General features: G+C 41.9%; 1 protein-coding gene across 1 annotated transcript in view; it reads left to right on the forward strand.

The window, feature by feature from the left end:
• Positions 1–243: 243 nt before the first annotated feature.
• LOC140852847 (uncharacterized) overlaps positions 244–13,479 on the forward strand; it is an 84,757-nt gene continuing 71,521 nt past the window's right edge. The window contains exon 1 of the mRNA XM_073246402.1: positions 244–334. Within this exon, the coding sequence (XP_073102503.1) occupies positions 244–334 (91 nt within the window). The remainder of the gene's footprint in view (positions 335–13,479) is intronic.

Raw genomic sequence — 13,479 nt, forward strand, 5'->3', positions numbered from 1 at the left:
TCTCTTCAACAATAGGGATCTAATAAAGAGATTGGTCGATGGGTGCATCCTGCCCGAGGTCGTCCATAGGATCATCCATGCTGATCCTGAGCAGTGGGTCTGGGACTCTTTGGGATTCTTCCTCGAGGTAGGTCAATTTACTCCTTCTTCCTGCCTCTTTACTTTGCTTATTCTTCAGCTTTTATATTGACTCCCTGGCCGCTCTTGCAGATTGGACACCAGCTCATCGCCAACATCGAGGCGATGAACGATGCTAGGAAGGAGGCCACCCAGGCAGAGGAAGGTCACCTCGCTGAGGTCGCCTGCCTCGAGGAGAAGATTGTCGAGGTTGTGAGTCTTCAAGAGGCGCTGCAGAAGGAGGGGTAGACCTCGGCAGACTTGAGGGCCACCTTGGAAGAGGAGAAAAAGAAAGTAGAGGCTGAGGTCTCTGAGTTGAAGGCACAGATCCCGACCCTAGTCTCAGAGACAATGGTCCGGGTAGTGGAGGAGTTCAAAACCTCCTTTGAGATGAGGGATCTGAGGTCGAGTTTAGCCAGGCCACCTTCATCAAGGACTTTGAGCTCTGCCAAGAGAAGGTGGTCAGGAAGTTTTCTGAGCTGGACCTCGGCTTCCTGGATGAGGCGTCCGATGATGAAGCCGGGCCTTCTGAAGCTGGTGCCGGTCTTCCTCCAGCTGAGACTTCCTTGACTGCCGTGGCTGCCGCGGCCGACCTTCCGGGGGCGCCGAGCTCCCCCACTTCTGCCCCAAAGGTCCGAAACCTCTAATTTTGTATTCTCTCTTTTTTTTTTGTTGCAACTTTTTCTCGTTCTCTTGTACTTAAGAACTATTTAATTAATGAAATCGGACTCTTCTTTACAAAGGACTCTTCTTTTTTACTCTGCATTCCTTTTCTTCTCTTTTATTTTCTGGCACTGATTTGTGTTGTGGTGCTCTTGCCTTCCAATAACAGTGCCCTGCCGAAGCTCTTCCCCTACCACAGAGGATTTCTCTGAAGTCGATGGTCCGGGACCTCAAAAGGGAAGTTCGTCACCTGATGAAAAAATCAAAGAAGCTGGATGACGAACTTCACTGGCTGAGGCAGAGCCATTCGGAAGTCACTGCGGAGGCTGCTCACTTTTGGGACCTCCACAAAAAGGGCTTCATGGACTACACCCGAAGGAAGGTTGACTTCGTGAAGGAGCTTGAGGAACTCCAAAAATGCACCAGCGACCGATCTTGGACTCAGGCGTCCAAGATCAGCTCCCTTGAGGTCGAGCTGGCGGCTGCATGGGAGAAGATTAGCTAGTTGGAAGGGAGCTCATTCTGGCTCACAACTCAGGCCGACCGCGATCGAGACTGGTCGAAGAAATTCTCTGATCTTCAGAAGCAGCTGCAGGATGCCGAGGCGAACTACAACACCTATCGAATCGACTGGTGCGGGCAAATAGACAACTACTGAAGGAAGCTCAAGACGGCGACCGACGAGGTTGCCTGCCTTCAAAGGCAGTTGTCTGAGAGAGTCTAGGTCGCCTCTGCACAAGACTCCGACGAACTCCGCTCCTTGAGGGGGACCATGGAAGAACTGTCCATGGCCCTTGGGCAGGAGAAGACCAAATTGCAGCGGCTGAAGATTCAGCTGGCCTACGAGCAGCAGGCGGTCAAGAATGCCGAGGCAGAGTCCGAAGTTCTAAGGAAGAGGCTTCAGGAGTCGGAGGGCGAGAGTCGGCGGTTCCACCAAATGTATCGGGAGATGCTGTTAAGAAAGAAAGAACTGGAAGAAGAAGTCAAAAACTTAAAGCAATCCTCGATGATGGTTGAAACTGAGAGTCTATTTGATGTCGACATTATTTGAAGGTTCCTGATCGTCGTCGTGTTGATTTGCCCCTTTTGTTCATGATCGAAAGTCTATTCGAGGCCACTCGAGTTTGACGCTTCCTCCCGGTGCTCGAGCTTGGGAGCCCGAACTTCTCGTTACCTTGAGGAAGTCGATTTTCTCCTGTCAGTGTTGGGTTCCTTCTTAGAGATTGAGGATTTTTGATAAGAGTCTCCTTCCTCGTTGAGACGAGGTTCCTTGTGTCTTTGATGTAGTTTGTTTTTCCCTTATCACTGGCGTGGCTCATCGCTTTTCTTTTTTTTCTTCTCTTTTTTTTTTTGTGTTCGAGTGAGGGTTTTTTCTTTGCTCTTAATGGGGTCGTAGGGGTGTAGAGGAGCCATTGAGGAGGCTTTCCTCCTCGTCCGATCTTGAACGATCGGGTCTTCATTTGCGTCAAGATGAGGTTCTTCTCCTATTCCTGACACAGTCAATTTCAGCTCATATTAGGATGAGGTTCTCCTCCTTTTCCTAACAGGACTGTGGGGGCACGTAAGGGCCGTTACAAGGGCCTCTCCCCCCATCCGGTCTCTAAATAATCAGGCCTTCGACTTTGCTCATGTTAGGATGAGATTCTCCTCCTGTTTCTAACATGACTGTGGGGGCACATAAGGACCGTTGCAAGGGCCTCTCTCCCCATCCGATCTTTAAATAACTGGGCCTTCGACTTTGCTCATGTTAGGACGAGGTTCTTCTCCTGTTCTTAATATGGCTGTGGGGGCATATAAGGGCCGATGCAAGGGCTTCTCCCCCCATCCAGTCTTTAAATAATCGGGCCTTCGACTTTGCTCATGTTAGGACGAGGTTCTCCTCCTGTTCCTAACATGGCTGTGGGGGCACATAAGGGCCGTTGCAAGGGCCTCTCCTCCCATCCAGTCTTTAAATAACCGGGCCTTCGACTTTGCTCATGTTAGGACGAGGTTCTCCTTCTATTCCTAACACGCTTAGTTTTGATTGTCGGAAGGAGCTACTTCCTATCGTTATGAGCTCATGCCAAAAGAAAAGATATGCAAATATAAAAGAAACTTTTATTTAAGGCAGAGTTATTGGTAATACATTCGTAGATTTTTCGAATCCCATAGTCGTGGAAGATCTGCTCCCTGTTGGGGTCCTCCAGAGATGGAGTTGATGATCCCAATTGGAGGCCGATCTTCAGGCTGCTCCTCCCTCCTTAGCGGCTCCTGTTGTGGCAGGGCTCTCGGCCGATCTTCCCTACCTTCAGGACGACGTCGAATGAATCTGTCGAGCCGACCTTGTCTGATGAGCTCCTCAATCTCGTCTCGGAGCTGAATGCACTCCTCCGTATCATGGCCATGGTTACGATGATAGAGGCAAAACTTGTTAGGGTTGCGCTTCTCAAGGTGTGTGCGCATCCTTTCCGGCCTCGGTAGCTGCTCCCTAACCTCCATCAGCACTTGGGTTTTCAATGTATTGAGAGGGGCGTAGCTGTGAAATCTTCCTGGGGGAGAGCTCCACCGAACCTTGCGGTTTGGGCTCCTCTGCCTACGAGCTTAGGGAGGAGTGCGGACACGCTTGTGTCCAGGGGGAGTTCGAGAGCTTGGTCAAGCTTCACTCGGCCCTTTTTCAACTGCGAGCTTGCTGAAGTCGTCCGTCTGCCGCACCTTCGCGGCCTCCTCATCCTTCAGCTTGAAGGCTTCCTCTGCTCGAGCATATCCTTCAGCCCGAGCTAGTAGATCAGTGAAGTCTTTGGGATACTTCTTTTTCAGAGAGAACAGAAGATCGTTCTTTTGAAGACCGCTCTTTAGGGCGGCCATTGCAACCAATTGGTCCAAGTTCCAGACCTCCAACGCGACGGCAATAAAATGGTTGATGTAGTTCGGATGGATTCTCCCTCCTTTTACTTGATGTTGATGAGGGACTCCAAACCTCTCCGGAAATGTCGGCTGCTGATGAAATGAGCAATGAACTGGTGGCTCATCTGATCAAAAGAGAAGATAGTACCCGGCTTCAGTGCCGAGTACCAATTTCTTGTTGCTCCCTTTAAGGTAGATGGAAAAGCTCAGCACAGGATGGTGTCTGATGCGCCATGGAGCAGCATCATTGTTTGGAAGGCCTCCAGGTGGTCAACCGGATCCAAGGTCCTGTCGTAGCTCTCGAATTGGGGGAGCTTGAAGTTTGGCGGGATTGGTTCCTGCATGATCATTTGAGAGAAAGGAGGGTCAGTGCAAATGTCCTCACCGTAAGTAGTGGGAGCATGGCGGAGCTCTTCGATCAGCTGGTTTATCTCCCGGAATCTTTGATCTAAGAGATCTTCTCGACTGCGAGTCTCGAGGGTCTTCTGGTGGAACAGAGGTAGGACCCTTCGGGGGTAGAATCGTGATCGGACGGAGGGCTCTCTACCTTCTGCTTCTCCTTTCCGGGGAAAACAGGGCGACTGGCCCAAGTGGCCCGCCCGATCGTCGGATTCTGGAACTTCGACGATGCTCTTTCCAGCCACACTGATGCCTGCGGCTGCTGCTGCATGGCCTGCACTGCTTCGGTGAGGCTCCTGACCTACTGAACCAGTAAGTCGAACTGCTCCATGCCGACTGTCATTGCCCGAGGAGGAGCCTGAAAAACTAGAGACGAGGTCGGAGCTTGCGGGGCTCGCTGAGATCTGACCGCGGAGGTCGTGGATCGCCTAGTGGATGCCTTTCGAGGAGGCATCAGATAGAGATTTGGTAGGAGAAGAAGGAGAAAGTGTCGAAGAAGATGACTGAAGACAGTCCCATTGAGTACTCCTTTAAGAACAAGGATACTGCGAAGACACAGCCCCTTCCTCTAGCGCCAATTCTGTTGGTGCAGAATTCTGCCGATGTCGGAGAAGCTGGAGTCGAGGGGATCACGACCGCCGTCGGGACCTGCAAGGGAAGTCTAAACCGGAGTTGGGGGTGCTCTGGCAAGACCCTCCGACGCTCAAGTTAGTACTCTGCCTCAATAGAAATGGAGCACTCAAATGAGATTTTAGCAGAGTTTCGAGATAGAGTTTTGAGCTTAGAGAAGAACGTATCTGGGGTTCCTTTTTATAGATGGAGAGCGTAACTGATTGACAGTGACGTCTGTAACTGCCTGGTAGTGGGTCGTTTAGGGCCATGCGGAGTTTGTTACAGAGAGTAGTGGCGTCAGGGGGCCGTTCAGGGCCACGTAGAGTCTGTTATGGAGAGTGGAGTGGTATCCATTGTCGTGACTTGTCAGAGAGTGGTGGAGCCACATAAAATCCATTACAGAGAGTGGAGTAGGGTAGTGGCCATTGTCGTGACTTGCCAGAGAGTTCGGGCCTGACGGCTAAAGCTCGGTCGGGACGTCTGATGGAGTGGAATGGCTCTCTGTCTCAGTAATCAAGGAGAAGCTCAGATATTTTCGAGGTTGCTAACGAGTCTACTGTTGTTGGATACCTTGGGTGCTGATGCTACAGACGGGAGTCATCTGCTGTAGAAGCTCGGACGAATACTTTTTGTTGGTGAAGTCCGGTAGAAGTCCGATTGCCAGAAAAGTTCATCTGGATTTGCTTGATGTGGAAGCTCGTCTGAAGATTGTCCGCCAGAGAGGTCCAATTTCATCAGAAATCCAGCAGGGGGTCGTCCGACAGTGGAGTTCGGATAGCGTTGTGGAGGTTTGTCTGTTGGAGGAGTCTTGAGGATACTGTGGAAGGTCGAACGTTGGAGGAGTCTGGGATTCAATTCTGCTATAGAAGTTCAGACGGAGTCCGGCTCTCGTACGAGTCTGGATGAAGTCTGCTTATTGTAGAAGCTCGATCGAAGATCAGTTGTCATGGAAGCTTGGATGGAGACTTCTTATTGTAGAAGTCTCGCTGTTGGAGAAGCTCGGTCATTGATGAGATCCGGAAGAAGTTTGGAGTAGAGATCTTGTGGAGCCTATCCGTTGTAGAAGTTCGTCTATGATCCATCCACTGTAGAAGTTCGGATAGAGTCCGATTCTTGTAGGAGCTCGGATAAATTCCGCTTGCGATAGAAGTCCAAAGTAGAGATCCGGCCGGTGTAGCCCGTCTGTTGTAGAAATTCGTCTGGAATCCATTCACTGTAGAAATTCAGACGGAGTTCGATTCTTGTAGGAGCTCGGGTGAAATCCGAAAGACGGTCGACCACCGTAGAAACTTGGATGGAGTCTGGTTACCACAGAAGTTTTGCTGTTGGAGAAGCTCGGACATTGACGAAGTCTGGAAGAAGTTCGGAGTAACGTCGTTCGTGGTCGGAAGAAGTCTGGAAGAGATTCGGAGAATAGTCGATCGCTGTAGAGAATCGGCTGATAGTGAAGTTCAGAGAGCATTTGGGGCAGTCCAATAGATGAATGAAGGAGCTCATTATTGGAGGAGTCCGGATGGCATTGTAGAAGCTCAGACGGTTGGAGGAGTTCGGAGAGAGACACCACATAAGGTCGGAAGCCAGAAAAACCCAGGGAGGGTCGGCCTTTTACGAACTTTGGCTGAGGGTATTTTATACCTAACAAGATTTAACAAACACGATCAAGAAAGTTTAGAAACCATTACCAAACTAAAAACTCTTGATCTTTGCTAGTCTAATGCTTGGATAGGATCTCTTTCAGTTTACTCGCAGTCATACGAAGTCATCCGACCTCTATAGAACATCGACACAAAGATCGGTGCAGATCAAGCTCCTTAGAAGTGCTAGCTTGCAAGAATCTTTGAGGCTGATCTCTTCCTTCTTCTTCAAGGATCTTGGATGCTCCAAAGGATGAAGAGATCTAGAGAAGGAAGAGGAGAGGAGAAGGAGCTTTGGAGAAAATAAAATCAGCAAGAGAAAATCAAGATTGGGCATCCAAGATTGGAGACCCCCTTTAAATAGATAGACTCTAGGGTTTTGGTCAAAAGGGAGGGCGCCAATTTCTCCATGCCAAGAATAATTTTTGGCATCCCAAAAATCCAAAAAAGGAGTGATGGTGTGAAGATGGAAATCTGGTATTTCTCATGCCAAAAAGTCCTTAAGAAAATTTAGGAAAAAACTCTAGGCACCATCCTTTTTTCTTTATTTGAAAAATCTCTTTCCTTCTTATCTCCTTATCTCTAATTTGGATTGCATTCGAATTAGGCAGGAGATAAGATCATGACTCATCATGCCTTGCCGCCCACCTTTGCTAGGCCCATTCTCATCACACCAAAAATCTCAATTCAAATCTAATTTGGCATTGAGATTAGGTGCATGGGTCTAGGGTGGCGCAAGAGATAAAGATAGAGTCATTGCCGACTGGGACTCTTCATTTCTAAATTAATTTTAAACCAAATCAAATCTGGTTTGAATTCAATAATAGAAATAAACCTAATCAAATTAGGAGCTCAATCATCTTAATAAAATTCTAACCCAATTTGAAATTAGCTGAATCCAAGTCTTGATCAAATCAGGATCAAATTTTTCTTACAATAAGGTTTGATCATATCAAACCCAATCTAAGTCAAACTGAATCTAATTCAATTAGACTTGATCCAAAGCTCTTTACTTAATTAAATTAAGTTAATTAGTAATCTAATTACTAATTAATTCTCTATTAATAGTAGAATCTGTGAGATGTATGTCCTAGAAACCAACATGACTGACATATTATAATAAATCTATAGTACAATTTTGTACTTAATATATTGATATGATCAATAAAAGGATAAGTTCTTTTTCATTCAAATATGATGTATTCTTAAATTATTTATAAAATTAGTTTCGATATATATTCTCAAGATGTTGAGAATTAAAGACATGTATTTAATTCCTAAATGCTCCTGGTCATAGGATCATCATGAGGACGATGATAGATCCGGATAGACTGACACACAAATCACTTCCTTCGAGATAGAGGAGTCTTTAGTCTACTGTGTAGGATACAAGATGATGAGTATGGATAGTTGTTAGAGAACATCTAGTACTGAGCGTGATCGTACAAGAGATCACTTAGATTTTTATTCGATCGTCAATGATTGTCTCGATGCTGTAGTTGTATGATTGATCTTTTAACTTGAGATAGTATTGCTACTCACAGTGAGATTGCTAGAGTTTGACTGACATATAAATATAAGTCTTAATGAACCCTGTAGTGGATATTGACAACAGTTGGTCCACTATAGAAGTGGGGTGCGTATCAAGATAGGATCTATCGATCTTGATAGAGAGTAGTCCTATGAGATTTGAGAGGCTAAATTCAAGAGTCTGTGGCCACAGCAGTATGATTGATGAAAAAGAGTTTTCACAAAAGTCATAACTGGACTTGAGCTAATCGAATCTATCATATGACTGATGTTGAGGTTTAACAATTTATCTATAATCTGCCATCTAGTCGGGACTCACGTAGAGAGACTGAATCACACATTAACTATACCTAGAAGTTTATTTCAATTCTACTGGATTGTCACTACATACACTAGGTATCATTGGTAGATTGTGAGAGCTCACTAGGATTGTTCTGGATCGACAATCCTTGCTGAGTTGGAGTGAAATTGTTCCGACTCATTGAAAAGAGTTTCAATGATACTTTGATAAAGATCATTGTATGTCTTACTACCAGATAGAATTGAATCTATGGGGTTACACAATAAAGAGATTAGGCCTGAAGTAAGTAATTGAGCTTATGAAGTGTCAATTGGGTTTAGAGAAATCTATTAGGTTCATGATAACCTTGCTAGCACATAGTTGGACCCAATTCCTCTTTCTATTGGGATTACTTATTTGATAAGATAATTCTAACTTAACTATCTACTAATAACCTATATGAATAAGATTCATGAGACTTCAATTATTGGGTGTCTAAGGTTATGGATCATATAAATTAAGGGTGTAAGTCTTTAATTAATTTTCTTGATAGTTATTCTTGGGCACCATCTTGATTTGATCAAGTTGGGCATATCTATGGATTAGAGGGCCTTTAGTTTCCCTATGGGGTATCTCTTGGGTATATTTTGGGGTGTCTAATTATAGGTGCAAGCGCTCCAATTGGTGACACCTAAAGGGTCTCCTAAAGTAAGTTGGATAACTTAAGTTAATAGGAAACCCAATGCAAGTAGGACTTGTATTATGTGATTGAATAGGATTTAATCCTTGTGCTTATTTAAATGGACCTCTCCTAAGGTCCCTAGAATATAAAAACCATCAGCCCCTCATGCCTAGAAAAAGTCCCCACGCCCTCTCTTCCTCTCCCTTCTCCTTCTCCTTTGGGCTTACCTCACGCCCCATACTTGGGACGTCCCAAGTTCTCCTCCACGCCCAAGCTGTTGGGCATCCCCTATCTGCTGGTTGCTAGTATTTTGTAGTAGCACAAAGTAAGAAAAAAAGTTAGAGAAGAGAAAAAGAAGAAGATGAAGGAAAGAGATCAAGTGTTGATCGTTATCTAGACTTCGTTTAGATTCAGCAGGCTGAATCTTTGGAGAAGAAAATTCAGACTGAAGAAAGTTGTTCCAGACTGATTCTGAGTAGATACTCATAGAGGCTAGATACTTATGCGGCTAAGAGAGAACCTCTTCTCTTTCAGATCTAGATTTATAGAAAAAGATTGTAAAAAATGTATGTGATTTGATCACAATCTGAATTTCAGCATATATCAATTTCAGCATATAAGATAGATCCATGTAGTTTTATATTTTCATGCATGCATAATTCAGATTAAAAGTATTTTAATCTTGTTCTCCACTATGGTATTTAAGAAATAAAATTTTAAAACACATATGCATGCACCAAAGTTTGAATTCCAACGGTGGTACCAGAGCCACGAATTTTCATATGCTGAATTTTGATATACATATTTTTGAAAAAATTTTAAAATCAGATGTTTTTTTGATACATGAGATGTATAGATAGATCTTCAAATCTAAAATTTGATTTTAGATTTAATTTTAAGATATATAGTTGATATGTAATTGCATACATAGATTTAAATTTTGATCTAGAAAGAGTTCTAGTTTATGTTCATGTTCATGTGATACATAGATACATGCATAAAATCTAAAATTTTTATATGATCTGAATTTTGATTCATATATGTGATATATGTTTACATATTTAGATTATAAATTTATTTTTAATCTAATCCATGATTAGTATATGAGATATATGATTTCATGCTTAGATCTGAAATTTTATTTAGATCTGATTTTACATGCATATATATGATATATGTTTGTGAGTTAAAATTTGAAAATTATTTTCATGTTTTAAAATTTACTTTCATATAAAAAATTTAGACCTGAAATATGATTTTAGAATCTGAAATTTATGTTTGTGCATGAGGATTTTGGTCATGGGAAAACCATTAATTAGGTTATGTAATAGGATTGCATTTAAGGTTTTTGATTTGAGTCATATGGATCTAATTCGATTAAGTAATTGATCAAATCAAGTCGTGTTGATTAGGGTCAGATCAATTAAGTTAATGATCATAAAATTATTGTTGATCAAATCGATTGAATCTTATATGTAGAATTAATTAATCTGAGGATCTAATTTGGCTTGTTGGTTTGAGCTCGATTCGCTTGAGCTAACACCAATTCTGATCAATCGACCTATTAGTGTCTAAGGTAAATTAATGAAACATGGTTATTTAATTGGTTCATTTAGCCGACCTAACCAATTTATTGATGTCTAAGAAAGGCAATGGGGGGACCCTCATCGATCTCTACTTATCTGATCAATTTGGAAGATTGGGTCTTGAATTAAGTTGCTTAGCGGTTTGGTTTAGCCCATGCCAATTAGATCAGTCATATGATGACTGATTAGATGAGACCTAAACTTAAATCTCTCCATAAATATTAAGTCTATAGGTCTTCTATCGTTGTAGATGTGTGGGCATGCTACTGGCGTTAATTGTTCTTGGCTGGTTACAATAGTTCAGTTGCATCGGGAGCACCACTCTATTAGTAAAGAGTTACTCCAGGGTAAAGATGGGGTTGGACCTAATAACTATTAGGTGAGGAATCCAATGATGGTCTTGCATCTGCTTGTGAATGGTGGGTCGGGCTTAACTAAAAAGTGTGGGCAATAACTGTTAGGTGAGCCCACATGACTTAGAGATCAAGTCGCTGCAACATGCTTAGAAAAGTATCTGGGCAAAGAGTTGCCTGCACATCGGTGTACATGTTACCAATAACTGTTAGGTGAAGTGCATGTCATCGGTAGGACTGCAGCACCCACTAAGAATCTTTTATTGCGTTAGGATTTTCGTTTCCTTCCCAGGGAGTGGAGGGATCCAAAAAATTACTGAGAGTCATTATTTGCATCTTAAAGTCCCTAGTGAAAGGAATATGCCCTACAAGCCAATCGAAATTTATATGTTGATGAGTTTTTCTTGTAATCTTCTAGACTCATGTATTGACTCTTTAAATAATAAAAGATATTTTTCATCATATGCTGCATCTTACTTTTGTAATGATTATGATGAACTCTATAAATCAAGGTAATGGGTTTAGGATTATGATGAGATCATACCTATAAGACCTAAAATCCTAAAAACTCTGATTTAGAATATTCCTAATCATAGGAGCATTGAGAAGGAGATCAATATTTCGGATAGACTAGCACTTCCTATGTATGCTCGATGGAGAGAGTGGCTGATCTCATATGCGACTTGTGTGAGACACTAATACAAGAAAGTAGATGCTCATTAGAGAATAAGTTCACTGAATTGATCTGACTTAAAAAATATCTTATGAAATTTACTTACCCGTCAAAAGATATGTTCTTATAATGGGAGTTGTGCATATAATCCTTTAACCTAAGACTACCATAGAACCTTGTATACATGAATCTATATTTTTTGGTTCATACTCATTCATGACTTAATCATATATGGTGTTCTGGATATGGTAGAATATGTATGGAGGTTGTGAGTAGGTCAATATGAAATTGATTACTGCTGGTAAGAGGAGATCACATCCTACTTGTTCTGATCGATTGATGATTCAGAAAGCCTTTGATCAAAGTAGAATAAAAATTTAAAAAAAAAATTAATATTTTGTTAATTGAATCATCATATAAGATTTAGAGAAATATGAGTATGATATTGAATTTAACATCATTTCATATCCAGAGTCATATTCGGGGTGCAGGGAGATCGTAGGATCAAATTTCACGGTAACCTTCTACTGAAGGGTATTTTTGATATTTCTACTAAAATTTTATATATTCTAGATAGATATGATATATTGCTAGATGTCAATCTTATCTTGTAGATTTGATCGAATTAAAGAGTTTAATTCAATCATCAATTAGAAAGAGTTCTAATTGTTGAAATCGGGCTAGTTTGATTGGATCTAGATTGGTTAGATTAAATTCTAATCAAATCAAATCAGCTTGCACTCAGACCCATTGCTAGCTAGATGTGGAACCCAATAGATCACATACAAAGAAAATTGATCAGGGGTCTAATTGGATTAGATCATATTCGTAAAATTGACATGCTAGCACATGTTGTAGAAACTAGCTCCTTGTTTCAAATTGGGTTTGAAATTGATTCCAGATTGGGCTAATTAAGGACAAATTAATTCAAACCAATTTTGGATTTGAGTTGGATCAGCCCTTATCTATATGTACCAAAAAATTTGAAGCCAGAAAACTAAGTCTCCATGAGTCAAGAATTTTTTTTGTGCGTGGGTTTAGTTTTTGTGTGCAGAAACAGCTTTCACATCCCATTAGATGGAATGCCTCATCCTTGAGCTTATCCAATGTTCCATAATGAAATAAAATTTTGAGTGATTTCTAACTTAATTTTGAGTATAAATTTTTTTTTTAAAGTTAAAATTCCTTCTATTTTAAATGTGGAAATTCATCAAAGTTGGAAATCCTGTCAGTCTGATCCACACGCCTAACCAAGAGTCTAACTTGTGAAGGACTCTAACCCATTTCTCATGCCACTTCTTAATCTGAGATTTTTTTCACACCATTCTGATGTTAGCACCTTCATTTTTGGTCATTGGATAGATAAAATTGTACTGATAGATGGTGGAGAAAAATTATGCCATAGGAAGCTGCACGATGCATCAGAGAATCATCGAGAAAAATGTTCTAAAGAGTCCTTCTACGAGAAGCATCTCTTGAATTTTTTTTTGATGATTGCCATGTATCAAAATCTTCCAGATAGGTATGAGAATTCATCAAGAGGTATGAAATTTTTTGATGGATGCGAGATGGCACGTGGAAGGGACACGAATAATTTTCAAAGGCAACCCCGTCGCTAAGTATTTAAGGGGGGGTGCGTCGGGGGATTGGATTCATTCAGATTTTCAATTCCTCCTTTCTTTCTAACATCCTCTCCCTATTGTCTATTTAGTTTTTTCCTTCTCTTATTAGGATAAGTCCAAAATAATAAGAACAAGTCTGATTTTAGGACAAGTGTCTAGGAAGAGAATTAAAAAAGACAAGGAGAGAAAAAAGATATAGGAAGGCTAGAAGAAGAGGAAGAGAGTCTTGAGGTTCTGGTATCCAATAAAATTCTCAGAGTGAGAATTTTAGAGAAAAAATCATCTTAAAGAGTTGGTATCTTGATCATAGCCCTGTGTGGATCACTGTTGGAGGGCGAACAATTAGGCACCTGGTGGAGGTTCTGTCAGAATTTGGATTAAGCACTGCAGGTATTCTTCTATAGCTTGAATTTAATTTTAAATTTATATTATATATGATTGTTAA

This window comes from Elaeis guineensis, chromosome 12 (genome assembly GCF_000442705.2).
Source record: "Elaeis guineensis isolate ETL-2024a chromosome 12, EG11, whole genome shotgun sequence".
NCBI lineage: Eukaryota > Viridiplantae > Streptophyta > Magnoliopsida > Arecales > Arecaceae > Elaeis > Elaeis guineensis.